This window comes from Salmo trutta, chromosome 19 (genome assembly GCF_901001165.1).
Source record: "Salmo trutta chromosome 19, fSalTru1.1, whole genome shotgun sequence".
Lineage (NCBI taxonomy): Eukaryota > Metazoa > Chordata > Actinopteri > Salmoniformes > Salmonidae > Salmo > Salmo trutta.
In genome coordinates, this window is record NC_042975.1 from 25132690 (window position 1) to 25160661 (window position 27972).

The 27972-nt window shown below is 42.9% G+C and overlaps 1 protein-coding gene and 1 pseudogene across 1 annotated transcript in view; both read left to right on the top strand.

The window, feature by feature from the left end:
• The window catches only part of LOC115155086 (probable ATP-dependent RNA helicase DDX10), a 47253-nt pseudogene extending 42137 nt beyond the window's left edge, over window positions 1-5116 (top strand).
• LOC115154198 (probable ATP-dependent RNA helicase DDX10) overlaps window positions 5050-27972 on the top strand; it is a 65435-nt gene continuing 42512 nt past the window's right edge. The window contains exons 1-3 of the mRNA XM_029700194.1: window positions 5050-5123; window positions 5539-5709; window positions 24487-24540. Of these exons, the coding sequence (XP_029556054.1) occupies window positions 5539-5709; window positions 24487-24540 (225 nt within the window). The 5' untranslated portion in view covers window positions 5050-5123. The remainder of the gene's footprint in view (window positions 5124-5538; window positions 5710-24486; window positions 24541-27972) is intronic.

The following is a 27972-nucleotide window of genomic DNA, read 5'->3' on the forward strand; positions in this document are numbered from 1 at the left end:
TCCCAAATTGAGAAGGTTTAGGCCTAGCCTTATCATAGAGATGGTATTCTATAGGCTTATATAGTATTTTAATTTTATTTATTTATTAAGCAAAATGTTAAAGTAAAAAATCTTTCAAAAATGAACTGATATTCACAAACAAACACAATGCAAGTCAACAAAAAAAACATCAATCATACAACACATACAGGCCTCCCGAGCGGCACAGCGGTCTAAAGCACTGCATTGCTAGAGGCTTCACTACAGACCCTGGGGGGTTGGCCGTCATTGTAAATAAGAATTTGTTATTTTTATGAATTGCCTAGTTAAATAAAGGTTAAATAAAAATAACATGGAAGCACTTGTTCACAATCAGATCAAGTAACATTTTATTTGTCACATGCTTCATAGACTAACAGTGAAATGCTTACTTACGGGTCCATTTCCAACAATGCAGAGTTAAAGATAAGATAAGACATCCAGAAGGCGAGGTCAGTACAGGTGCATCAAAGCTGGGACCGAGAGATTGAAAAACAGCTTCTATCTCAAGGCCATCAGACTGCTAAACAGCCCTCAGTAACTCAGAGAGGCTGCTGCCTACACTGAGACCCAATCACTGGCCACTTTAATAAATGGATCACTAGTCACTTTATACAATGCCACTTTAAATAACACCACTTTAATAGTGTTTACATATCTTACATTACTCAGATCACATGTATATACTGTATTTTATACCATCTATTGCACCTTCCCTATGCCGCTTGGCCATCGCTCATCCATATACTTATATGTACATATTCTCATTCACCCCTTTAGATTTGTGTGTATTAGGTAGTTGTTGGGGAATTGTTAGATTACTTGTTAGATATTCCTGCACTGTCGGAACTAGAAGCACAAGCATTTCGCTACACTCGCATTAACATCTGCTAATCATGTGTATGTGACCAATAACATTTGATTAGATTTGATACCATATTGGGGAATACTGTATTACCGTAAGTGCACACAAGGGGCGCTAATTCGAAATAATTTATATTTAATATTTTGCGGGATGCACCAAACAATTTAGGCAACAGGGATCTTGATCCAGGAGGGGATGGAATGTGTCTGCTGTAACCAAGAACCTTGATCTTGACATCTATCCACTTGGCTATCAAGTTAGCAAACCAAATGCATGGCTGGAGCCCTAAGCTGGATATCATTTATTTGACATCTTAGATTTCAAAATACCCCGGTATACGGTAAAACCAGAGTATTGTTTACCTGGGGTAATGTTTCTATCCATATTCATTTTCTCTGGGTCACTTACTATTGGTAAAATGGCCTTAGGACATTGTGTCTATCCTCCCTTGAACTTTTGTTTTCCGATGTGATACCGTTTGTGATCAAATGTTTTAAAGACTGAGTTAATTCCAGAAGGGTACATTGTTATGCTACCATAATGTAACTTAATAACTACCTGCCTTAAATGCCTGGTGTTTGCTCTGTTTTGCTTCCCAAGCCAGTGCTTTAGAGAACTATTACTGTCAATCTGGCATTTAGCTAATGTGATGAAACAGTTTGACACTGAGCCTCGGGACTTTTCTTCTCAGTCGTTATTTCATTTCTCTCTTCCTTTACTTTATAACTACTAAGAGCGAAAAGAAAGAATGCTCAAACTCTGACTATAAAGACTCACGTATTGCATAATGCTAAGTCCTCTGAGGATGTGTTGACTCCCCCATTCCCCCCTATTGACAGTGGTGTTTGGTCTGGCCCATTTATTGAAGGGTTGATTGTTTCATTGATTGACTGAGCATCTGATTCTCACTCTAATCCATGAATTGGCCCTCAGCCATTCATATCAGGACCGGCATGAATGTCAGCACCAGTGTTGAGGAATGCTCCTCAACGCACAACTGTCCAGTGATGGAACAAGCAATAAATCACCTCTCCAAGATTTGACTTACCCTCTACTATGATGTGTCTAAGCATCACATTTCATTATGAGTACATTCTTGTCTGAACCTGAATCCATATTGAAGTTTGTTTGCTGTCCTTGCCTAACTAAAAGTGCTAAATACATTTAAAAAATGCTTACAACGATATCTTAACTATAATAATTTGTTCAATGTCCCTCCCATTCAAAAAGCCAACCTGCCAGGTACCAAACCTTGAGAACATTTTAACTCGCAAGAAAAGAGCAACATGCACTGGAATACTGGGCTTTTGCTTACTCCAAAGGTGAAGTAGAGCACGTGCTCTTAAATCGGGATCAAACATTTCTCACAGTCCTTTTGCTTACTCCAAAGGTGAAGTAGAGCACGTGCTCTTAAATCGGGATCAAACATTTCTCACAGTCCTTTTGCTTACTCCAAAGGTGAAGTAGAGCACGTGCTCTTAAATCGGGATCAAACATTTCTCACAGTCCTTTTGCTTACTCCAAAGGTGAAGTAGAGCACGTGCTCTTAAATCGGGATCAAACATTTCTCACAGTCCTTTTGCTTACTCCAAAGGTGAAGTAGAGCACGTGCTCTTAAATCGGGATCAAACATTTCTCACAGTCCTTTTGCTTACTCCAAAGGTGAAGTAGAGCACGTGCTCTTAAATCGGGATCAAACATTTCTCACAGTCCTTTTGCTTACTCCAAAGGTGAAGTAGAGCACGTGCTCTTAAATCGGGATCAAACATTTCTCACAGTCCTTTTGCTTACTCCAAAGGTGAAGTAGAGCACGTGCTCTTAAATCGGGATCAAACATTTCTCACAGTCCTTTTTTTCCAAAGCTGGTGAAATAAGAAGGGGGTAAGATTTGACTTTGTGGCTCCTATCTCCTTATCTTTTCAAATGCATAAAGAAAGCCATGCCCCTTTGTGGAAACTGCTGATATTGGATTTCTAATCAAATTGGTTTTTCCTCTTTTCTACGAGGCCCATAATTTTGCCATAGAAATGCAGTGCAATAACTTCACACCCAAAGAGATTGAATTGACTCATTCAGAATAGCGGCGAGACTCTGCGCCTCCAGTGGGAAAGTGCTTATTAAAACTGGGAGGGCTAGGTGAGAGTCCTAACTCCACCTCCCAATTTAGATGTTCAGTGGGAAGATAGAAACTGGGGCAGGAGGGGGAGTAACATTTACTGATTCATTTTGACAAGGGAGTTGGGACGGCGCGGAGCTGTCATGTATCGCTAATTATGTGCTCACCTCACTAGGTTTATGAAGTGACTTTTGCCACATGTTGTTTCATTTGCTGACGGAAGGAATCAAATGCCCCCCCCCACCCTCACATTCTTGTATTGCTCCGGTAGTCTACTAGTGTCCATTGTTGTGCAGAGCAGTTCATTTTGTTCCTTAATGTATTCCGACTGGTTGTTGTGGCTTTGAATAGGGCTCTCGAAATGGATGGCACTACTTTCTGTTGGCTGAGTCTATGTTTGTCAGCAGAACAAACTATAGAAATGCAATGGAAGTTTTTCTGTCCATTTTTCTGAGATTACCTTCAATACATGTATGGTGAGAGAATTAACAATTATTTCTTGGTTTGGGGGAAATTGAATATCTTTCAGTATGACAACATTCTCAGCATGATGGCCGTTATTTCATATTTGTCACATCCTTTTGAATCACATGTTTCTCTCTACCAAAATCTCACATTGGTTATTTCTAATTGAAGATGGTGATCAATGTCCCCAAGGGAGGGATGACTTCAGTCATTAAACCATAAAATGCACAACCTCGCCAATTGAGACCAAATACGTCAATATATGGTTGAGCGAGCACACCGACAAATTGTGTAGTGGGTCATTCTGAAGTGAAAAGCGTAATCAGGCATGCAGTATTTATTAGGACTGGGAATTGCCAAGTACCTCGCGATACAATATTATCAAGATAGTTAAATGCCGATAATGTGATTTTATTCGATTCGATGTTCCGAACATATTGTTCACCATATGTCTGCTGCAGGGGGAAAAGAGAGTCATGAGAAAACAAAGAGCTGAAAACAAATTGGCTCCCTATTTAAAAAGATGGAGAACAAGCTAGGAAAGAAAAATACTGCCGTTTTGGTGCAGGTAACTAGCGCAAAAATATAGAGATATTGTCGATCTGACAAATCGTCAAAAACAATATCCCCATATGTAACTCTATATATTGTTTGTCTCTTCACTAATATTATGCCTCCTTCCAAGTGCCGACTCAGCAGAGTCTACTGCTCGTTAAACTTAAGTCATATTCCAAGGGCTTGTTTTATTAACACCCTAGGCAAGAGTGCTCTCTCTATCACTCTGGATACGAGAGAATATATGCTGGAATGTGCCAAGGAAAGTTGATTTACCCTCTGCTTTGACTACAACAACAAAATGGGTTGTTTGCACTGAATAATTCCTAGGGAATAATCGCTGTTGCGGAACAGCAATTCAGGAATGAAAGATTCCCTTTGTTTATGTTTGTGTCTAGTGTCCTTGTCAACTGCTTAACCAGAGATGATCTGTTATCTGGGCAAACATTGGAATGTTGTTTGATGTCGCAACACTGTAAAGCCTGCAGGTTGGATTTGGCCCAGATCCTAATTAGAGGAGCAATGGAAAATTCAGACATTTATTGAATCAATGTTCCAGAATGCAGAGGTCTTATTACAACTATAGTGTACCACTGACCTTAGTCTTGATTTCTACCTCAGAGGACAGGCCAGCTGCCCTGTAAATAAATAGTTTTGACACAATTTGATAATTCAATTCTTTACTACCAAAATAAATGGCTAAACTACCCTCTGTCAGGGGCTGGGAATCTCATTTTGTTGCACAGTTAATTTGCTGAAGAAATCAATGAGTGGACAGTACTGGGGGTTCTCTGTGAATTTGTCTTGGTCAGCATTCCTGAGCCTCCGGTATTTACCTGCTGACCTACTAGCACAACTGTCTAGCAACCTCTAGCCAAGATCAGCAGGGACCCACCGTTTCAACATGATCAATGTTATGAGGTGTTACATTAGCAGTGAAATTGTCTTAGGATGATATGTACATATATGCAGTGTTCTGATCATTTCCCCTCTCATCACAGGAAAGCGACAGCAACACCATGAAGAAGACTGAAAAAGAGACAAAGTTCAAAGAGGCCAAGAAAGTCTTGAAGAGAAACTTCCAAGTCAACACCAAATTAGTCTGTACAAACATTTTTCTTCCTGACGACAAATGTTTCTTTTGATTCAGATCCAATAATAACCTGTTTTGGTGGCTTCAGGCTCAGCTAAATGAGAAGATCACTTATTGTCAAAACCAGTTTGTTTATCTCACTAACAGCCTTTTCACTCAGAGAAAATGAGATGGCACGTCATGTTTTGTGTATTGATGCTCAGCCAGCTGAAAATTCAATTAAGGACACTAAATAGTGTGTGTGTGTGTGTGTGTGTGTGTGTGTGTGTGTGTGTGTGTGTGTGTGTGTGTCGATGTACTCTCATTTGTGTGTGAGTAAACGTGTTTGTGTGTGTGCATGTGTTGATTCCCATCCAGCTGAAAATTAGATGGCAAAGTTGCAGTGTTGTAATTTAACTGTGTGTTGATCAATGCCCCTCTCTCCAGATGGTGCAGCAGTGGCCACTGCTCCAGAGGACGGCTGTGCCAGCCACAGAGGCGGAGGAGGGTGATGGCACAACTGGCATCAATGTGGAGGAGGCCAGAGAGAGGCTGCGCCGAGAGGACCAGGAGTTTGACAAGCTGGAGTACAGACGTAAAGTCAAAGAGAAACACAGAGTAAGACTGTAGTACATCCTTCAAGTTAAACAAACTCACAGGTTAAGACTGCAGCACAGCTGTACAGATCAGTCAAACACACAGGGGAAGACAGTACAGGGCACTACACTGCGACCAGAAACAAATCACCCAGATAATAATAGCTGTAATTATTACTTCGCTGTGCCATAGAGAATAAGCTGATTAGTGACCATTATGCTTGCACCATTACTACAGAGAAAACATCTTATTTCTAGCCCAAACCGATCAAATGTTTTTCTATCGTGGATTGGATTTACATTCATAAATCAAATCATTTGATTTGCACCATTACTACAGAGAGAACGTCTTGTTTCTAGCCCAAACCAAGCAAATGTTTTTCTATCGCAGATTTGCAATACCGCATTTTACATTCATAAACCATGTTGCGGGCCGTTCTAAAACTACTCGCAAGCTAACAACCTGGTAACCACAGATGATGGTAACTTATCGAGTTACCATCATTAATATCTTGAATATTTGTTTTCTTCCATTGGGCTCTTCCATTTCTTTGTGTGCTCCTTATAAAACATGGCAGTGTAGAGCCCTGCTGTAGTGCAGGGACATCGTCAAACAGTTGCTCCACTAGCCCCTACAGCAGCTTCAGGGTGCAGAGAGAGACTTTTATCATAATGGTTATCTGCAGATAGGTACAGGAGATACATGCTGCTAACAGACTGCACAAATAAATAAATACAAGTATTGAAAATGAAGTACGAATTGCATAATAATAACATACATGACTTAATGTATTCCTAAATTGTAACTGCTGCAAGGTCCCTTAAGGTACCTCAACCTGGTTGGATGTTTAGATGTATCACGGACAATGGAGCCAGTTCAAGGCTTTAACTTAATCTCCCCACTCTGCACCCAGCAGGTATGAAAACTAAATGTCACAGCTGTGACACGTGCACACTCACTCACACATACGCACAGATACACATTCAAAGACGCGTACAAACTCATAGACGCACACATTCTCACACACACGCCCGCCTGCCAGCCCGGAGGTTATTACCTCAGTGATTGAGGAGAGCGGCATGGACCAGATGGGGCTCTGGAATGACTTGAAGCAGCTGTTGGAGCTGTACGATATCAATGGAAACCAGATGAAAGCGATAGCAAGGCCAAGCATTCAATAAGCTTCAAAATGGGCTCTGCACATTAAATTGAATAACCCGTCAGATATGGGGACTTAATAGTTATCAGCCTCTAGGGGGTCTTTATGGGCCTTGTATTGGGCTTATACAGTGGTGTCCGAAATGATTGACACCCTTGATAAAAATGAGCAAAAATCACTGTATAAAATAAATAACAAAAATACTAAGCTATATTGTGTTTACTTTTTACTTTTTTTTTTTTTTACCTCTATGGGCTAGGTACTCAACAGCCAGTGTAATCCTGTGGCGCGATATTCAAATACCTTAGAAATGCTATTACTTCAATTTCTCAAACATATGACTATTTTACACCATTTTAAAGACAAGACTCTCGTTAATCTAACCACCGTCCGATTTCAAAAAGGCTTTACAACGAAAGCAAAACATTAGATTATGTCAGCAGAGTACCCAGCCAGAAATAATCAGACACCCATTTTTCAAGCCAGCATATAATGTCACATAAACCCAAACCACAGCTAAATGCAGCACTAACCTTTGATGATCTTCATCAGATGACACACCTAGCACATTATGTTATACAATACATGCATGTTTTGTTCAATCAAGTTCATATTTATATCAAAAACCAGCTTTTTACATTAGCATGTGACTAGCATGTGACTAGCATTCCCACCAAACACTTCTGGTGAATTTACTAAATTACTCACGATAAACATTCACAAAAAACATAACAATTATTTTAAGAATTATAGATACAGAACTCCTATATGCACTCGCTATGTCCGATTTTAAAATAGCTTTTCGGTGAAAGCACATTTTGCAATATTCTAAGTAGATAGCCCGGCATCACAGGGCTAGCTATTTAGACACCCACCAAGTTTAGCCCTCACCAAAGTCAGATTTACTACAAGAAAAATGTTATTACCTTTGCTGTTCTTCGTCAGAATGCACTCCCAGGACTTCTACTTCAATAACAAATGTTGGTTTGGTCCCAAATAATCCATAGTTATATCCAAATAGCGGCGTTTTGTTCGTGCGTTCAAGACACTATCCGAAGGGTAAATAAGGGTTACGCGCCTGACGTGTTTCGTGACAAAAAAATTCTAAATATTCCATTACCGTACTTCAAAGCATGTCAACCGCTGTTTAAAATCCATTTTTATGCCATTTTTCTCGTAAAAAAGCGATAATATTCCGACCGGGAGTGGTTGTTTTCGTTCAAAGAGAGAGAAAGTAAACATGGAGTCGACTCGGGCATGCGCCTCCAGTTTCATTGTTCTCAGATCGACCACTTACAAAATGCGCTAATGTTTTTCAGCCAGGGCCTGGAAAGCCACCATTCAGCTTTTTGGCGCCTTCTGAGAGCCTATGGGAGCGTTAGAAAATGTCACGTCATGCCAGAGATCCCCTGTTTTGGTTAGAGATGATCAAGAAGACCATGAAATGGTCAGAGAGAGCGCTTCCTGTTTGGAATCTTCTCAGGTTTTGGCCTGCCAAATGAGTTCTGTTATACTCAGACACCATTCAAACAGTTTTAGAAACTTTAGAGTGTTTTCTATCCAAATCAACCAATTATATGCATATTCTAGTTACTGGGCAGGAGTAGTAACCAGATTAAATCGGGTCCGTTTTTTATCCGGCCGTGCAAATACTGCCCCCTAGCCCCAACAGGTTAAGTAGGAAATGATTTTATACTAATACAATTGCTCAGAAAAATAGATTTTGTTGAAAGGTGCAATGTGCAGATATTGCTCCCTAATTTCCTGCTTGCTAAAATTGTAATAGTTTGTCTAATTTCAGATTGTGACAACGTAGGGATGGTGCCAGGTTTCTTCCAGACGTGACGCTTGGCATTTAGGCCAACGAGTTCAATCTTGGTTTCATCAGACCACAGAATCTTGTTTCTCATGGTCAGAGTCTTTAGGTGCCTTTTTGGCAAACTCCAAGCGGGCACTCGTGCCTTTTACTGAGGAGTGGCTTCTGTCTGGCCACTCTACCATAAAGGCCTGATTGGTGGAGCGCTGCAGAGATGGTTATCCTTCTGGAAGGTTCTCCCATCGCCACAGAGGAACTCTAGAGCTCTGTCAGAGTGACCATTAGGTTCTTGGTCATCTCCCTGACCATGGCCCTTCTCCGATTGCTCAGTTTGGCCGGGCGGCCAGCTCTAGGAAGAGTCTTGGTGTTTCCAAACATCTTCCATTAAAGAATGATGGAGGCCACTGTGTTCTTGGGGACCTTCAATACTGCAGACATTTTTTGGTACTCTCCCCCAAATCTGTGTACAATCCTGTCTCGGAGCTCTATGGACAATTCCTTCAACCTCATGGCTTGGTTTTTGCTCTGACATGCACTGTCAACAGTGGGACCTTATATAGACAGGTGTGTGCCTTTCCAAATCATGTCCAATCAATTGAATACACAACAGGTGGACTCCAATTTACCACCGGTGGAGTCCAATCAAGTTGTAGAAACATCTCAAGGATGATCAATGCACCTGAGCTCAATTTCAAGTCTCATAGCAAAGGGGCTGAATACTTATGTAAATAAGGTATTTTTGTTTTTTTTAATACATTTGCTAAAATTTCAAAACCAGTTTTCGCTTTGTCATTATGTGGTATTGTCTATAGATTGCTGAGTAAAAAGTTGATTTAATCAATTTTAGAATAAGGCTGTAACGTAACAAAATGTGGAAAGAGTCAAGGGCTCTGAATACTTTCTGAAGGCACTGTATTTTTGTCTGTGCTTATGGACTATCCTCTTAAATTCATACCACAGGTTTTCAATGGGTTTCAAGTCTAGAGACTGAGATGGTTCTTGTGAAATTTAGATTTTGAGGCAAATATAACTATTTCTTTGGATTTTGATGTGTGCTTGGGGTCATTGTCTTGCTGGAAGATCCACTCAGCCTCCTAGCAGAGGCAACCAGATTTTTGGCTAAATTATCCTGGCACTGGGTAAAGTTTATGATGCTGTAGACCTTAACTAGGGCCCCAGGAGTAGTAGAACAAAATAGCCCCATAACATCAAAGATCCAGCACCATATTTTATGGGGTCATTTTCTGTTCATGGATTCTCATTTTGATGCGTAACCCTCTATTTTCATGTCATCCAACAAATGTAAACATCTGGAGTTTGCTAAACAGCATTGCCACTTGGATTGGAACTGGTGCTTTGGTCAGATGGCATGAAAATAGAGCTTTTTGTCCACACACCGGTGGTGGGTTTGGCATTAAAATGATAATGCATGAGCAGGAAAGAACCCCATACCTACTGTAAATTATCGTGGTGGATATCAAGGATATGGAAGAATTCTGTATGGAGGAATGGTCTAAGATCCCTCCCAATGTTGTTCTCTAACTCGTATAACATTTCAGAAAAAGCCTCAGTGTTGTTATCCTTGCTAGGTGAGGTATTGAATACAGGTTTGTCAATCATTTTTAATATTTTTATTAGTATAAAACAATATATTTTCCCAATTTTTTGGAGCATACAATATAGCTCAGTATTTTAATTGATTTGATAGTCATATTTCCCCATCTTTGTCAAAGTAGTCAATCATTTCAGAGCCCACTGTATATGCCAATAAACATGAAGGATCGATAATTGATATTGATTTGCCCATTTTAGCCTTTATGAATAACGTAGTCAAAATGTAAGTGATTTCTAAACAGTTTCCAATGTGTCTAAACACAAAAGTGTTGTTTCAAAAGGCTCAGTGGTACTGCAGTATAAGCTGTAACATTTGCGCTAGTATAGTACTGGGGCACAAACTCTGTTTGGATACGAGTGTTCTAGATTTGCCCAGAAGAGAAGTCAAAGCCTGTCCTGCTGCACCCATCCCTCCCACTCACTCCAGGTTATATTTATAAGCCGAGATATATCGCAGGTTGGAACCCAAATGAAAATAACTGACATAGCTGAGTCTGGCACACTGCTTGGGAGCCCGCAGGCAGACGGCGGGAGATTGGGCTGGGGAGGTCAGTTAATATTTTCAAGTGTGAGCTTCGTTTCTCTCCACTAAAAGTCCTAAAATAACTGCAGGAAGTTTGCTCAGCTTATCTGACTGCTGGATTCTATTTTCTCTCCATGCTCGTTGCTACCTTATTTAGCTTTTATGAAGTGATTATCTTATGACTTGATTGGAGGCAGTAATGACTGGCCTTTCGAAGGCAGGTGTGTTGTGGTGAATATTGATGAGGGTAAACATTGCACAATGTGTAGAAAACTTGTATAGAACGGAATGGAGTCAATTTAGCAGAGTAGTCCTTGTCATTTTTTGTGGGGGATTCTATGCTATACAATTACCGTTTAATTTCAAGATTACCACAAAGCTAAATACCCTACTAGTGTTTCACTTTAGTGGTATAGGCTACAGTACATCAAAACCTATATCTGTTCTTTAGACCTAGGAAATGCTTTTAACTTTGTCATTGTCTAGACAATTAAGTTATGCCTCAGGTACTCCACCGCACGTCTATTAGGCTTACCTGTTGTGTTTAACACCTTGTCCCGTTCATTTGTCATGCTTGCCGAGCATTGCCAAGAAGGGGTGTTGTGATGATGGCTGATGCGTAAAGGAGAAAACAGACGCTTTAAAATTCCATTTTCATTTCTGTGCAGCGAGCTGCCTTTGACAATCTGAGACCCAGGCCCAGAAATCAATTAGCAACATGCTCCAGCACATGAATCATTCTTGGCTGGCTTGCTGGCTGGCGTTCTAAATATCACCCCTCAGGTAGCTACCACTCTGTTTCTGGCTGTTCTGCTAGGACCCCACTCAAACGCTGTTGTCATCATTTGACTTCAGTGACAAGGGGATCATTCTAATTCCAAGCTCTAACTTAACTTTTTAGCTCATACTTCTACAGTAGAGAGCCAACTCACCTCTCTGGACCCCTGTAGCTAATGTAACTGCACACAGCATGCTGACAGAGTGACTGGAGGCATACTGACAGACTGACAACTAGATGGGCAGGCAGTTACTAGTCTGGTGGCCGTGGCCCATGTTAATGGAGGGCAGCTCAGTGGGGAAATGGTATTACTCTCCCCAGACCGTCTTAATGGATCCCTAACTTATTGGTTAGTCACGACTCCCTCTGGTGTTCTCTCTCCCTCTCCCTTTCTTATGCACTTGCTATCTCTCACCCTCTCCTGCTCTCTCTTCCCCTCAACCCTTTTCTGCACCGTTTGGAGGCCGGGCCAGGGTAGAAATCCATATTTTGATTCGGTCACGGCTAGGGTTGCACGTTTTGTGGAATATTCAGAGGTTAAACTTGCCATGGGAATTAACGGGAATATATGAATATTAATACCATTTAAATGTAGATGATTTTTGCATTGGATATACACTGCTCAAAAAAATAAAGGGAACACTTAAACAACACAATGTAACTCCAAGTCAATCACACTTCTGTGAAATCAAACTGTCCACTTAGGAAGCAACACTGATTGACAATAAATTTCACATGCTGTTGTGCAAATGGAATAGACAACAGGTGGAAATTATAGGCAATTAGCAAGACACCCCCAATAAAGGAGTGGTTCTGCAGGTGGGGACCACAGACCACTTCTCAGTTCCTATGCTTCCTGGCTGATGTTTTGGTCACTTTTGAATGCTGGCGGTGCTTTCACTCTAGTGGTAGCATGAGACGGAGTCTACAACCCACACAAGTGGCTCAGGTAGTGCAGCTCATCCAGGATGGCACATCAATGCGAGCTGTGGCAAGAAGGTTTGCTGTGTCTGTCAGCGTAGTGTCCAGAGCATGGAGGCGCTACCAGGAGACAGGCCAGTACATCAGGAGACGTGGAGGAGGCCGTAGGAGGGCAACAACCCAGCAGCAGGACCGCTACATCCGCCTTTGTGCAAGGAGGAGCAGGAGGAGCACTGCCAGAGCCCTGCAAAATGACCTCCAGCAGGCCTCAAATGTGCATGTGTCTGCTCAAATGGTCAGAAACAGACTCCATGAGGGTGGTATGAGGGCCCGACGTCCACAGGTGGGGGTTGTGCTTACAGCCCAACACCGTGCAGGACGTTTGGCATTTGCCAGAGAACACCAAGATTGGCAAATTCGCCACTGGCGCCCTGTGCTCTTCACAGATGAAAGCAGGTTCACACTGGGCACATGACAGACGTGACAGTCTGGAGACGCCGTGGAGAACGTTCTGCTGCCTGCAACATCCTCCAGCATGACCGGTTTGGCGGTGGGTCAGTCATGGTGTGGGGTGGCATTTCTTTGGGGGGCCGCACAGCCCTCCATGTGCTCGCCAGAGGAAGCCTGACTGCCATTAGGTACCGAGATGAGATCCTCAGACCCCTTGTGAGACCATATGCTGGTGCGGTTGGCCCTGGGTTCCTCCTAATGCAAGACAATTCTAGACCTCATGTGGCTAGAGTGTGTCAGCAGTTCCTGCAAGAGGAAGGCATTGGTGCTATGGACTGGCCCGCCCGTTCCCCAGACCTGAATCCAATTGAGCACATCTGGGACATCATGTCTCGCTCCATCCACCAACGCCACGTTGCACCACAGACTGTCCAGGAGTTGGCGGATGCTTTAGTCCAGGTCTGGGAGGAGATCCCTCAGGAGACCATCCGCCACCTCATCAGGAGCATGCCCAGGCGTTGTAGGGAGGTCATGCAGGCACGTGGAGGCCACGCACACTACTGAGCCTCATTTTGACTTGTTTTAAGGACATTACATCAAAGTTGGATCAGCCTGTAGTGTGGTTTTCCACTTTCCATTGATTATTTTTGTGTGATTTTGTTGTCAGCACATTCAACTATGTAAAGAAAAAAGTATTTAATAAGATTATTTCATTCATTCAGATCTAGGATGTGTTATTTTAGTGTTCCCTTTATTTTTTTGAGCAGTATATTTACCATATCATATGGAGACAGAAACATAAACCTTTTACCTTATAAGTATACATAATTGCAAATTATTAAATCCGTCCAATAGACATAAAAAAAACAATTGTTACGAATTGAACTTTAATTAAATGAGTTGACTCTTCACATGGTATGATGTCACTGAACAACAAAAGAAAGGGAATATTGAATTATCCCCAATGATCCATCGCATCTCCCGAAAAAATTTGCAACATACATCTGTAAAATGATAGTCTTAAAGCTTTGGTTGTCTTCCTCTCAGGCTTCCATGTCTTCTCCCTGGACCTCCTCAATGTCCACCTCTTGAACATCAGACTCTGGGGCCTCATCTTCACTGTCACTTTCTAACCTTGTTGAGGATGGCTCGTTGTCAGGCTCAAAAAGCCTTAAATGGCCACCAATTTTTCAACCATTGTATTGGTCAGCCTGTTGCGTGCTTTGGTGTGTGTGTTCCCAAACAAGGACCAGTTGCGCTCTTAAGCGGCTGATGTTGCTGGGATTTTGAGGATGATTGAGGCAACCGCGGAAAGAGCCTCAGATCCACAAAGTCCCTTCCACCAGGTGGCTGATGAGATATGTAGGCACGACTGCCATATTGCATCTCCATCCAAAAGCCCTTGCTTGGAAGTGTACTTCGCTAGACTGCCAAGAACCTTGCCCTCATCCAGGCCAAGGTGGCGAGACACGGTAGTGATGACACCATAGGCCTTGTTGATCTCTGCACCAGACAGGATGCTCTTGCCAGCATACTTGGGGTCCAACACGCTGCAGCGTGTATTTGCTTCAGGCAGAAGTCTTCACGCTTTTTGATGTATTTCAGAACTGCAGTTTCCTCTGCTTGGAGCAACAATGAAGTGGGCAGGACAGTACGGATTTTTTCTCATACATCTGCAAGCAGAGTCTGAACATCAGACAGGATGGCAATGTCTCCCTCAATCCATGCAATGGCTATTGCTATAGATTTCAGGAGTTTCAGACTGCTTACCACTCTCTCCCAAAATACAGTTGAAGTTGGAAGTTTACATACACTTAGGTTGGAGTCATTAAAACTCGTTTTTCAACTACTCCACAAATTTCTTGTTAACAAACTATAGTTTTGGCAAGTCGGTTAGGACGCCTACTTTGTGCATGACAAGTAATTTTCCCAACAATTGTTTACAGACATATTATTTCACTTATAATTCACTGTATCACAATTCTAGTAGGTCAGAAGTTGACATACACTAAGTTGGCTGTGCCTTTAAACAGCTTGGAAAATTCCAGAAAATTATGTCATGGCTTTAGAAGCTTCAGATAGGCTAATTGACATAATTTGAGTCAATCGGAGGTGTACCTGTGGATGTATTTCAAGTGCCTCTTTGCTTGACATCATGGGAAAATCAAAAGAAATCAGCCAAGACCTCAGAAAAAAAGTGTCCTTGGGAGCAATTTCCAAATGCCTGAAGGTACCATGTTCATCAACAATAATACGCAAGTATAAACACTATGGGACCACGCAGCCATCATACCGCTCAGGAAGGAGACGCGGTCTGTCTCCTAGAGATGAACGTACTTTGGTGCGAAAACTCCAAATCAATCCCAGAACAACAGCAAATGACTTTGTGAAGATGCTGGAGGAAACCGGTACAAAAGTATCTATATCCACAGTAAAACAAGTCCTATATCGGCATAACCTGAAAGGCCGCTCAGCAAGGAAGAAGCCACTGCTCCAAAACCGCCATAAAAAAAGCCAGACTACGGTTTGCAACTGCACATGGGGACAAACATTGTACTTTTTGGAGAAATGTCCTCTGATCTGATGAAACACAAATAGGGAGTTTTTCCTAGGGAGTTTTTCCTAGCCACCATGCCTCTTTCACATGCATTGCTTGCTGTTTGGGGTTTTATGCTGGGTTTCTGTACAGCACTTTGAGATTTCAGCTGATATACGAAGGGCTATATAAATAAATTTGAATTTGATTTTGAATTTGAATTTGAATGACCATCGTTATGTTTGGAGGAAAAAGGGGGAGGCTTGCAAGCCGAAGAACACCATCCCAACCATGAAGCACGGGGGTGGCAGCATCATGTTGTGGGGGTGCTTTGCTGCAGGAGGGACTGGTGCACTTCACAAAATAGATGACATCATGATGAAGGGAAATTATGTAGATATATTGAAGAAACATCTCAAGACATCAGTCAGGAAGTTAAAGCTTGGAAGCAAATGGGTCTTCCAAATGTACAATGACCCCAGGCATACTTCCAAAGTTGTGTCAAAATTGCTTAAGGACAAGAAAGTCAAGGTATTGGAGTGGCCATCACAAAGCCCTGACCTCAATCCTATAGAAAATGTGTGGGCAGAACTGAAAAAGTGTGTCCGAGCAAGGAGGCCTACAAACCTGACTCAGTTACACCAGCTCTGTTAGGAGGAATGGGACAAATTTCACCCAACTTATTGTGGGAAGCTTGTGGAAGGCTACCCAAAACATTTGACCAAAGTTAAACAATTTAAAGGCAATGCTACCAAATACTAATTGAGTGTAAGTAAACTTCTGACCCACTGGGAATGTGATGAAAGAAATAAAAGCTGAAATAAATCATTCTCTCTACTATTATTCTGACATTTTACATTCTTAAAATAAATTGGTGATCCTAACTGACCTGACAGGGAATTTTTACAAGGATTAAATGTCAGGAATTGTGCAAAACTGAGTTTAAATGTATTTGACTAAGGTGTTTGTAAACTTCCGACTTCAACTGTACATCATCCAGGAGGATCCTCTTGATGGGGCTGTCCATATCGGCAGACTGTGATATGGCCATTTCTTGTAGAGACTCCTCTTCCAGGAGACTATCAAACATGATGACAACACTACCCAAATGGGTGTTGCTGGGCAGCTTCAATGTGGTGCTCTTATTCTTCTCACTTTGCTTGGTGAGGTAGATTGCTGCTATAACTTGATGACACTTCACATGTCTAACCATTTCCTTGGCTCTCTTGTAGAATGTATCCATTGTTTTCATTGCCATGATGTACTTTAGGAGCAGATTCAATGCATGAACAGCACAGCCAATGGGTGTGATGTGAGGGTAGGACTCCTCCACTTTAGACCAAGAAGCCTTCATGTTCGCAGCATTGTTTGTCACCAGTGCAAATACCTTCTGTAGTCCAAGGTCATTGATGACTGCCTTCAGCTCATCTGCAATGTAGAGACCGGTGTGTCTGTTGTCCCTTGTGTCTGTGCTCTTGTAGAATACTGGTTGAGGGGTGGAGATGTACTTAATTATTCCTTGCCCATAAACATTTGGCCACTCATCAGAGATGATTGCAATACAGTCTGCTTTCTCTATGATTTGCTTGACTTTCACTTGAACTCTGTTGAACTCTGCATCCAGCAAATGAGTAGATAAAGCATGCTGGTTGGAGGGGTGTATGCTGGGCGAAGAACATTCAGAAATCTCTTCCAATACACATTGCCTGTGAGCATCAGAGGTGAACCAGTTGCATCCACAGCGCCAGCAAGACATTCCTCAGCATTTCTCTGATTACGTTCCTCCATTGAGTCAAAAACACTTCTGATTCCAGGAGGACCATGAGCTGTTGGTATCGATAAGGTGTCTGATTCATCATTTTCACCTCGAATAGAACTAGAGGTACTTTTGTCAGAGGTTGCTTGTTGTGAGCGCTGAGGGAACTTTATGCACTTGGCCAGAGGATTGTGCGTCTTTGTTTTTTAACATTTTTATTTCACCTTTATTTAACCAGGTAGGCTAGTTGAGAACAAGTTCTCATTTACAACTGCGACCTGGCCAAGATAAAGCAAAGCAGTTCGACACATACAACAACACAGAGTTACACATGGAATAAACAAACATACAGTCAATAATACAGTAGAAAAAGTCTATATACAGTGTGTGCAAATGAGGTAAGATAAGGGAGGTAAGGCAATAAATAGGCCATGGTGGCGAAGTAATTACAATATAGCAATTAAACACTGGAATGGTAGATGTGCAGAAGATGAATATGCCGGTAGAGATACTGGGGTGCAAAGGAGCAAGATAAATAAATAAGTACAGTATGGGAAGGAGGTAGTTGGATGGGCTATTTACAGATGGACTATGTACAGGTGCAGTGATCTGTGAGCTGCTTTGACAGCTGGTGCTTTAAGCTAGTGAAGGATATATGAGTCTCTAGCTTCAGTGATTTTTGCAGTTCGTTCCAGTCATTGGCAGCAGAGAACTGGAAGGAAAGGCGGCCAAAGAAAGAATTGGCTTTGGGGGTGACCAGTGAGATATACCTGCTGGAGTTTGTGCTACGGGTGGGTGCTGCTATGGGGACCAGTGAGCTGAGATAAGGCGGGGCTTTACCTAGCAGAGACTTGTAGATGACCTGGAGCCAGTGGGTTTGGCGACGAGTATGAAGCGAGGGCCAGCCAACGAGAGCGTACAGGTCACAGTGGTGGGTAGTATATGGGGCTTTTGTGACAAAACGGATGGCACTGTGATAGACTGCATCCAATTTGTTGAGTAGAGTGTTGGAGGCTATTTTGTAAATGACATCGCCGAAGTCGAGGATCAGTAGGATGGTCAGTTTTACGAGGGTATGTTTGGCAGCATGAGTGAAGGATGCTTTGTTGCGAAATAGGAAGCCGATTCTAGATTTAATTTTGGATTGGAGATGCTTAATGTGAGTCTGGAAGGAGAGTTTACAGTCTAGCCAGACACCTAGGTATTTGTAGTTGTCCACATATTCTAAGTCAGAACCGTACAGAGTAGTGATGCTAGACGGGCGGGCAGGTGCGGGCAGCGATCGGTTAAATAGCATGCATTTAGTTTTACTTGCATTTAAAAAATACCTAAAGTTGTATTAGGAAGGTTTTTTGAAATGTTTGGACAAAGATTACAGGTAACTTATGAGATATTTTGTCATGTTGCGCCAGTTGGAACAGGTGTTCTTGTGGGTCAAACGCGCCAAATAAATGGACATTTTGGAGATATAACGATGGAATTAATCGAACAAAAGGAACATTTGTGATGTTTATGGGACATATTGGAGTGCCAACAAAAGAAGATCTGCAAAGGTAAGGCATGAATTATATAGTTATTTCTGAGTTTTGTGTCGCGCCTGGCGGGATGAATTATGATTGTCTGTGTTTGTTTGTTGGGGTGCTGTCCTCAGATAATCGCATGGTGTGCTTTCACCGTAAAGCCTTTTTGAAATCGGACACTGTGGTTGGATTAACAAGAAGTGTATCTTTAAAATGGTGTATAGTACTTGTATGTTTGAGGAATTTTAATTATGAGATTTCTGTTGTTTGAATTTGGCGCCCTGCAATTTCACTGGCTGTTATCGAGGTGGGACGGTAGCGTCCCACAAATCCCAGAGAGGTTAACGTAATTAATCGATAAAATTTAAGACGGGATAAACTGCATTCAATACCGGAGGAAAACAAAGTGGAGCATGCTTTCAGGTCACGCGCCTCAACCACAACAGTACACTTCACTCGACCCTCGTTCTGAACAGGGCTACCAATTTCTAAAGACTGTTGACATCCAGTGGAAGCGATAGGAACTGCAAGCAAGTGCCTTAGAAATGTAGATACACATAGAAAGAGAGGGTCCAGATTGTCTAGCCCGGCTGATTTTTAGGGGTCCAAATTTTGCAGCTCTTTCAGAACATCAGCTATCTGGATTTGGGTGAAGGAGAAATGGGGAGGCTTGGGCGAGTTGCTGAGGGGGTGCAGGGCTGTTGATCGGGGTAGGGGTAGCCAGGTGGAAAGCATGGCCAGCCGTAGAAAAATGCTTATTGAAATGTTCAATTATAGTGGATTTATCGGTGGTGACAATGTTTCCTAGCCTCAGTGCAGTTTGCAGCTGGGAGGAGGTACTCTTATTCTCCATGGACTTTACAGTGTCCCAGTACTTTTTGGCGTTTGTGCTACAGGATGCAAATTTCTGTTTGAGAAAGCTAGCCTTAGATTTCCTACCTGCCTGTATATATTGGTTCCTAACTTCACTGAAAGTTACATATCACGGGGGCTATTCGATGCTAATGCAGAACGCCACAGGATGTTTTTGTGCTGGTCAAGGGCAGTCAGGTCTGGAGAGAACCAAGGGCTGTATCTGTTCCTGGTTATACATTTTTTGAGTGGATGGTGAGGAAGGCACTTTTAAAGAATAACCAGGCATCCTCTACTGACGGGATGAGGTCAATATTCTTCCAGGATACCCGGGCCAGGTCGATTTAGAAAGGTCTGCTCACTTAAGTGTTTTAGGGAGCGTTTGACAGTGATGAGGGGTGGTCGTTTGACCGCAGACCCATTACGGATGCAGGCAATGAGGCAGTGATTCCTGAGATCTTGGTTGAAAACAGCAGAGGTGTATTCGGAGGGCAAGTTGGTTAGGATGGTATCTATGAGGGTGCCCGTGTTTACGGATTTGGGGTTGTACCTGGTGGGTTCATTGATAATTTGTGTGAGATTGAGGGCATCAAGCTTAGATTGTAGGATGGCCGGGGTGTTAAGCATGTCCCAGTTTAGATCAATTAGCAGCACGAGCTCAGAAGATAGATGGGGGGCAATCGTTTTTTTTTTTTCGTTTTTTTTTCAATTCACAATTCACACATCAATTCACATATGGTGTCCAGGGCACAGCTGGGGGCAGAGTGGTCTATAGCAAGCGGCATAGGTGAGAGACTTGTTTCTGTAAAGGTGGATTTTTAAAAGTAGAAGCTCGAATTGTTTGGGTACAGACCTGGATAGTAAGACAACTCTGCAGGCTATCTCTGCAGTAGAATGCAACACCGCCCCCTTTGGCAGTTCTATCTTGAGGGAAAATGTTGTAGTTAGGGATGGAAATTTCAGGGTTGTTGCATTCTTCACATATGATTTGGCACAGTATTTGCAAATGTACACAGCTTTTCCTTCTACATTAGCTGCAGTGAAATGTCTCCACACATCAGATGGTGCCCTTGGCATCTTCCTATAAAGATTAGAAAATAAATTGTGAAAAAACAACAAATACAATTCGATGTACAGATAAATAGTTAAGCAGTTAGATTAAACAACTATTTTGTAAGATAAATGTTTTAAAATGAAACATGTATGGAAACAGGTGAATTTACACTCCTCAGTTAGCAGGCTGAAGCAAGCTAAAACCACATGGTAGCAAAAACTAACTAGCAGAAATTGTTAACAAGTTAGAAATGATTTAAAACACACTTTGCTGTAGGCTACTATTTACTAGTTTACAAAAAATCTTCTATGTCATATAAAATATATTCACCCCACCCAGTATTGTAATCAAAACTTCCCAGAAAGCATGTAGTCCTTGGCTCAGACAGTGTAGTAGTGTGGGCTCAATAGCATCTCTTTAGTGTGCAAGATCTTGAGAATCAGCTGTACATGGGATAGAAGAGTGCACTGCACATGTGATGGAAGAATGCACCGTACATGCAGAGGGTTGCAATTCCATTGAATTGGGGATAGTTTAACCAAAATATGACACAAGACCTAGAATTGCCTTATGTGTATCCCACAAAAAAGGTTCACTGTTATAAGCTTTCTTTCTTGATGAATTTAAGCAAAATTCCCCAAATTCCCGGGCTTAACTTCCCATGGAAAATTACCGGAAAAATTCTGTTAATTTACAGGAAAGTTTCCGACCCTTTGCAACCCTAGTCATGGCCCTAGTGCTCCTTGCTAGCTCTGTAAAATGCTTTAGACACCCCCAAGAAACCTTGGGGGTGGATGGCTGCAAATTTTCTACTTTTAAACTCGGACAAAACAGAGATGCTTGTCCTAGGTCCCAAGAAACAAAGAGATCTTCTGTTGAATCTGACAATTAATCTGGATGGTTGTACAGTCGTCTCAAATAAAACTGTGAAGGACCTCGGCGTTACTCTGGACCCTGATCTCTCTTTTGAAGAACATATCAAGACTGCTTCAAGGACAGCTTTTTTCCATCTACGTAACATTGCAAAAATCAGAAACTTTCTGTCCAAAAATGACGCAGAAAAATTAATCCATGCTTTTGTTACTTCTAGGCTCGACTACTGCAATGCTCTACTTTCCGGCTACCCGGATAAAGCACTAAACAAACTTCAGTTAGTGCTAAATACGGCTGCTAGAATCCTGACTAGAACCAAAAAATTTGATCATATTACTCCAGTGCTAGCTTCCCTACACTGGCTTCCTGTTAAGGCAAGGGCTGATTTCAAGGTTTTACTGCTAACCTACAAAGCATTACATGGGCTTGCTCCTACCTATCTTTCCGATTTGGTCCTGCCGTACATACCTACACGTACGCTACGGTCACAAGACGCAGGCCTCCTAATTGTCCCTAGAATTTCTAAGCAAACGGCTGGATGTAGGGCTTTCTCCTATAGAGCTCCATTTTTATGGAATGGTCTGCCTACCCATGTGAGAGACGCAGACTCAGTCTCAACCTTTAAGTCTTTACTGAAGACTTATCTCTTCAGTAGGTCCTATGATTAAGTATAGTCTGGCCCAGGAGTGTGAAGGTGAACGGAAAGGCTGGAGCAACGAACCGCCCTTGCTGTCTCTGCCTTGTCGGTTCCCCTCTTCCCACTGGGATTCTCTGCCTCTAACCCTTTTACAGGGGCTGAGTCACTGACTTACTGGTGTTCTTCCATGCCGTCCATGGGAGGGGTGCGTCACTTGAGTAGGTTGAGCCACTGACGTGGTCTTCCTGTCTGGGTTGGCGCCCCCCCCTTGGGTTGTGCCGTGGCGGACATCTTTGTGGGCTATACTCGGCCTTGTCTTCGGACGGTAAGTTGGTGGTTGTAGATATCCCTCTAGTGGTGTGGGGGCTGTGCTTTGGCAAAGTGGGTGGGGTTATATCCTGCCTGTTTGGCCCTGTCCGGGGGTATCATCGGATGGGGCCACAGTGTCTTCTGATCCCTCCTGTCTCAGCCTCCAGTATTTATGCTGCAGTAGTTTATGTGTCGGGGGGCTAGGGTCAGTCTGTTACATCTGGAGTATTCTCTTGTCTTATCCGGTGTCCTGTGTGAATGTAAATATGCTCTCTCTAATTCTCTCTTTCTTTCTTTCTTTCTTTCTCTCGGAGGACCTGAGCCCTAGGACTACCTGGCATGATGACTCCTTGCTGTCCCCAGTCCACCTGGCCATGCTGCTGCTCCAGTTTCAACTGTTCTGCCTGCGGCTACGGAACCCTGACCTGTTCACCGGACGTGCTTGTTGCACCCTCGACAATTACTATGATTATTATTATTTGACCATGCTGGTCATTTACGAACATTTTAACATCTTGACCATGTTCTGTTATAATATCCACCCGGCACAGCCAGAAGAGGACTGGCCACCCCTCATAGCCTGGTTCCTCTCTAGGTTTCTTCCTAGGTTTTTGGCCTTTCTCAGGAGTTTTTCCTAGGGAGTTTTTCCCAGCCACCGTGCTTCTTTCACATGCATTGCTTGCTGTTTGGGGTTTTAGGCTGGGTTTCTGTACAGCACTTTGAGATTTCAGCTGATGTACGAAGGGCTATATAAATAAATTTGATTTGATTTGATCAGTGACTCATATTTCCTGCAACTTTCTGAAGAGGCAATGGCATGAGAATTCCGCTTCTGTGTGTGTGGTGCGCGTGTCTTCCACTTTGTGTAGCCGTTAGCAAGGATTCTAATGAAAACAGTCTTCTGGTAGATGGAAAGGATTTCTCCAAAAAACTAAATTAGTTAATTACAAAGTAACCTATGATTACCTTGCAGAATGATATGATTATTTGCGTCAGTCAAGGATATTTGTTCAGAAAAATCTACCATCATGTGCTCTACAGATGCACAGCTAAATAACAGCCTCCTGCTAGGTGTGTACTTAGCAACACACCAAAATCTATATTTTCATGTATTTTTTTTCAGACCTCAAATGGTCTCCTGATGTAGTTTAAGCATTGTTGTGGACTTAGAACATAATTTAGTTTTTGTTATAAAAATAGTGTCAGAGAGCAAAAACCTGAAAAAATGGACATTTCAGAAGTCTGGAAAAAAAGAAAAAAGAAAATTAAATGGAATAAGACAAAATGTAACGTATTTTATAGGGCCCTATATCAGGGACAAATGAAGAGGGATGGGATGGCTGGAGGACATCGGCTGTCCCCCCCATTCCACCACACACGCAAAATGCAAACTGGTTTTCACAGGGTGACATTTGGAGCAGAAATGAAAAACTCATGAATCAGCTTCTGAATTTCCTAAAGCAGTCTCCCCACGCATCTAATTAGGCTTCTGTTTTCACACACTATCCGTATTTCCCCCTCCAGCGGGGGGTTTCACTCCAGTATCAAGTTGTTTACTGTGATCAGTTGTTCTCCCTGAAAAGTGCCGTTTTGGCCTAATGATGGCAGAGGTTTGCTTTATTTTGAACTGTGTTTTGCATGTCAGTTTGTTTAGTGGTTGGTTTCCCACCTGAAGGACGTGGCTACCTCTCGATACTCTGATTGCGACCTGTCTAAGCACTCCTCTGTCGCTCTGCTCTCTTTCCATCCTCTCGCTCCCTCTCTCTCCTAGACCCATGGCCGATTTCCCAGAGAATGTAACTCATCATAAAATTAAAATCTACATGGAACAAAAAAGTTAAAGCATATCCTCTCATGGAATCTCTGACAATCAAATGAATTACATCCATTTCACCAAAAAACAACTTGCCCTGAAAGGCATGGATTAAACTGCTCTATACAACACCAAAGTCTGTTAAGACTGACATTGCTCTTAACTCATTCTCTCCCCTTTCTCACAGAAGAGACTGAAGGAGAAGGCTGCCAGAAGAGAAGTCAGCAAGCAGCACACTGAGGTAAGTCTCCCCCTCTCCTCCATTTTACAGCACAGTTTCTTCCCTCCCACCCTGAAAAGCATATCCATCACAACGTGAATGGTTTTGATTCCAGGCACTAGCTCCTCTTCACTCACGCTACATTCAACCTTGGCTGTTTAGTTATACTTCTGTCAGGAGGGTGCGATTGAACTCGAGTCTAGTTCCAACAGGGGAGGCAGTGAGGAGGTGAGGAGCCCAGTCTTCCCTCTCTTCTTTGTAACCAAGGCAGAAGAACATTCTCTCCTCTTCACCCTACTGTATGTCAGACATGGAATGCTGAGTCCCCTGTCGCCGATGTAGCACTTAGCTTTCAGATTGGAACAGACTACATTGAGAGAATGGGTTGAGCACAATGGTACAGTACTTTACATTGTCTTCAATGTCAGCCCCTCTAGTGAGTTATGTGAATTGTTATATCTTCACAAAAGGGGACATGTTTTTCTGCAGACAAATGCCAAACGCTTTAGAGAATATCTCCAGCTGAGTCACAGCTCCACTTATGCCACCTACAAGGGAGGATGAGAGAGAAGTGCCTTGTCTTATGTAAAACCCCTGTCACAAAGCATCCGGGGTGTCTTCAGCAGAGAAGAGTGCCCCTCTTCCTCTCAGTGTAGTATTAAATCCCCCTCTTCTCAGCCCGTGAGTCTGCTCGCCTGCTGGATTCGTCTTGCGTAATGTGAAATTAAAACTGTGTTCAGCCTCAGCAGGATTACCAAGCTCTGACGGATCACCACCTCAAGCTGAACCTCGGCAAGACGGAGCTGCTCTTCCTCCCGGGGAAGGACTGCCCGTTCCATGATCTCGCCATCACGGTTGACAACTCCCTTGTGTCCTCCTCCCAGAGTGCTAAGAACCTTGGCGTGATCCTGGACAACACCCTGTCGTTCTCCACTAACATCAAGGCGGTGACCCGATCCTGTAGGTTCATGCTCTACAACATTCGCAGAGTACGACCCTGCCTCACACAGGAAGCGGCGCAGGTCCTAATCCAGGCACTTGTCATCTCCCGTCTGGATTACTGCAACTCGCTGTTGGCTGGGCTCCCTGCCTGTGCCATCAAACCCCTACAACTCATCCAGAACGCCGCAGCCCGTCTGGTGTTCAACCTTCCCAAGTTCTCTCACGTCACCCCGCTCCTCCGCACACTCCACTGGCTTCCAGTTGAAGCTCGCATCCGCTACAAGACCATGGTGCTTGCCTACGGAGCTGTGAGGGGAACGGCACCTCCGTACCTTCAGGCTCTGATCAGGCCCTACACCCAAACAAGGGCACTGCGTTCATCCACCTCTGGCCTGCTCGCCTCCCTACCTCTGAGGAAGCACAGTTCCCGCTCAGCCCAGTCAAAACTGTTCGCCGCTCTGGCACCCCAATGGTGGAACAATCTCCCTCACGATGCCAGGACAGCGGAGTCAATCACCACCTTCCGGAGACACCTGAAATCCCACCTCTTTAAGGAATACCTGGGATAGGATAAAGTAATCCTTCTAACCCCCCCCCCCCCCCCCCCCCCCCCCCTTTAAAGGATTTAGATGCACTATTGTAAAGTGTTTGTTCTACTGGATATTATAGGTGAATGCACCAATGTGTAAGTCGCTCTGGATAAGAGCGTCTGCTAAATGACTTAAATGTAAATGTAAATGTCTCTCTTCATTTCTCTCCTTCTCGCGTTCTCTCCCTCTGTGTCAATCAGCACACCCGATGCCATTGCATTAATGTTGGTTTCCGGCGATAGATACTCTGTAGGTGTTAGGGCGGCATTTCTCTAATCCTGCTTCCGGTAGCTCAAGTCTTCTGTTGCCTCCTGTTACTCTGGTGTATAGCCTACCTCACGTCTCTTGCTCTTTTTAGCCCTCCTATTTGGCTTTGCCAGAGACGCGGGAGACTAATCCACCAGATAAGTGGACAGGAGGAAAATGCAACATCTGAATGCGGCATGATGTATGGGACCATTGTTCGACTCAGTGGATTCTCCCCCACATGAAAACCTCCTATTGGTTAAATCAGACATTTATTGACATTTTCCAGTTATCCTCCCTTTCATTGGGTTCAGAAGCCACATTTCCCATCTTTCTTTAAATCAGGCAATTTTTTTAAAGTAGCTTTCTTCTCCATTCCAAGTCTAATCTCATGTTTTACCAGCTGCACGTTAAACCAGGCCGGTTCGTCCTGGTATAAATGGGGGCTGTGTGTATTGACCCATGCTCCGCCATGCCGAACACTTCTCCCGCTGCCGTCCTCCCACTCGCACACAGAGACAATTTGAGTATTACAGGCTGTCTCCAATGGGCAAAGGGCCTTCAACTCTCCACCGTCCTCTAATTTATCATCCGTAACACTTCCTGAAGCCTGCGAGCGCAACACTGGTGGCCTCAATAAGGCAGCAGGCCAGACTTATCCAGGCTAAAGCGGATCAAAATGTTGGAGGTGTTATTGCTTTATAGGTTTGTTAAGGATTTGGAGGGAATTTTGAATATCTTGGGTCAGATATAGAATGTTAACAACAATTAGTGCCTTCTACCATGCCTTTGAGGGAGTGTAAAAAAAAGATGTAATTTGAAGTTTTGTGTAGTTGTGTGGTCCCTTAGTTTTTTTCAGTTCTGACATATTTCATTTAGATGTTCCCTGGGCAGGATTAAAAAAAAACTTAAGATGCACCATCTTGTTTCTAAGGGTGCTATTATTGATTATTTAGGCACAATGCTCAGTAGTTGGATAACTTAAGGATATTATACACATTTTTATGTAAGATTTGACTCTGACAAATGACTGGGCTGATGTTTTCTCATGGGAATATGTTGAATCCAGAGGATTCATTTTTTTTCTCTGGTTCCCATTAATTCCAGAAGCACAAAAGTAAAATCTTGTGTAATTGCTTCAGATGTTTAAGTTCTAGGGGGAGACATGTTAGTAAAGATCCTAAAACGAGGAGCGGAAGCAGGAGGTAGTTCTACCTGTCCTCTTTTTGCAAGTTACGGGCAAGTCTGTGGGCCAAATGTCCCCTTCTGAAATTTGAAAGATGCGAACACCTGCAAAGTCGTGTTTTGTCCAAATGATCAGTGACAAGAAATCTGCGCACCGGAACGAAGTTAATTGTTAGTTGTCGCATCCCGCAGTCTGACAGATTCAAAGATACCCGTTATGTTAAATGCATCTGTCCACGAGAGATTACGTTCCAAGTGACACCTATCTGATTTTATTTTCGTAACATATCTAATTTATAGGCTCTATGTTGGTAAAAGTCCTGATGCGTCCTCACTCAAACCCTACTGTCTCTAGTCGTGTCTACAGTTGACACTTACATGCTTCTGCTATCAGAATGCGAAGCTCGCATTGAAAAGACGAGTCTCGACGCACAAATGTTGCTTTGTTTTCTGATTGTGTTCATATCTGTCTGACCACTTCAGGAGGTGG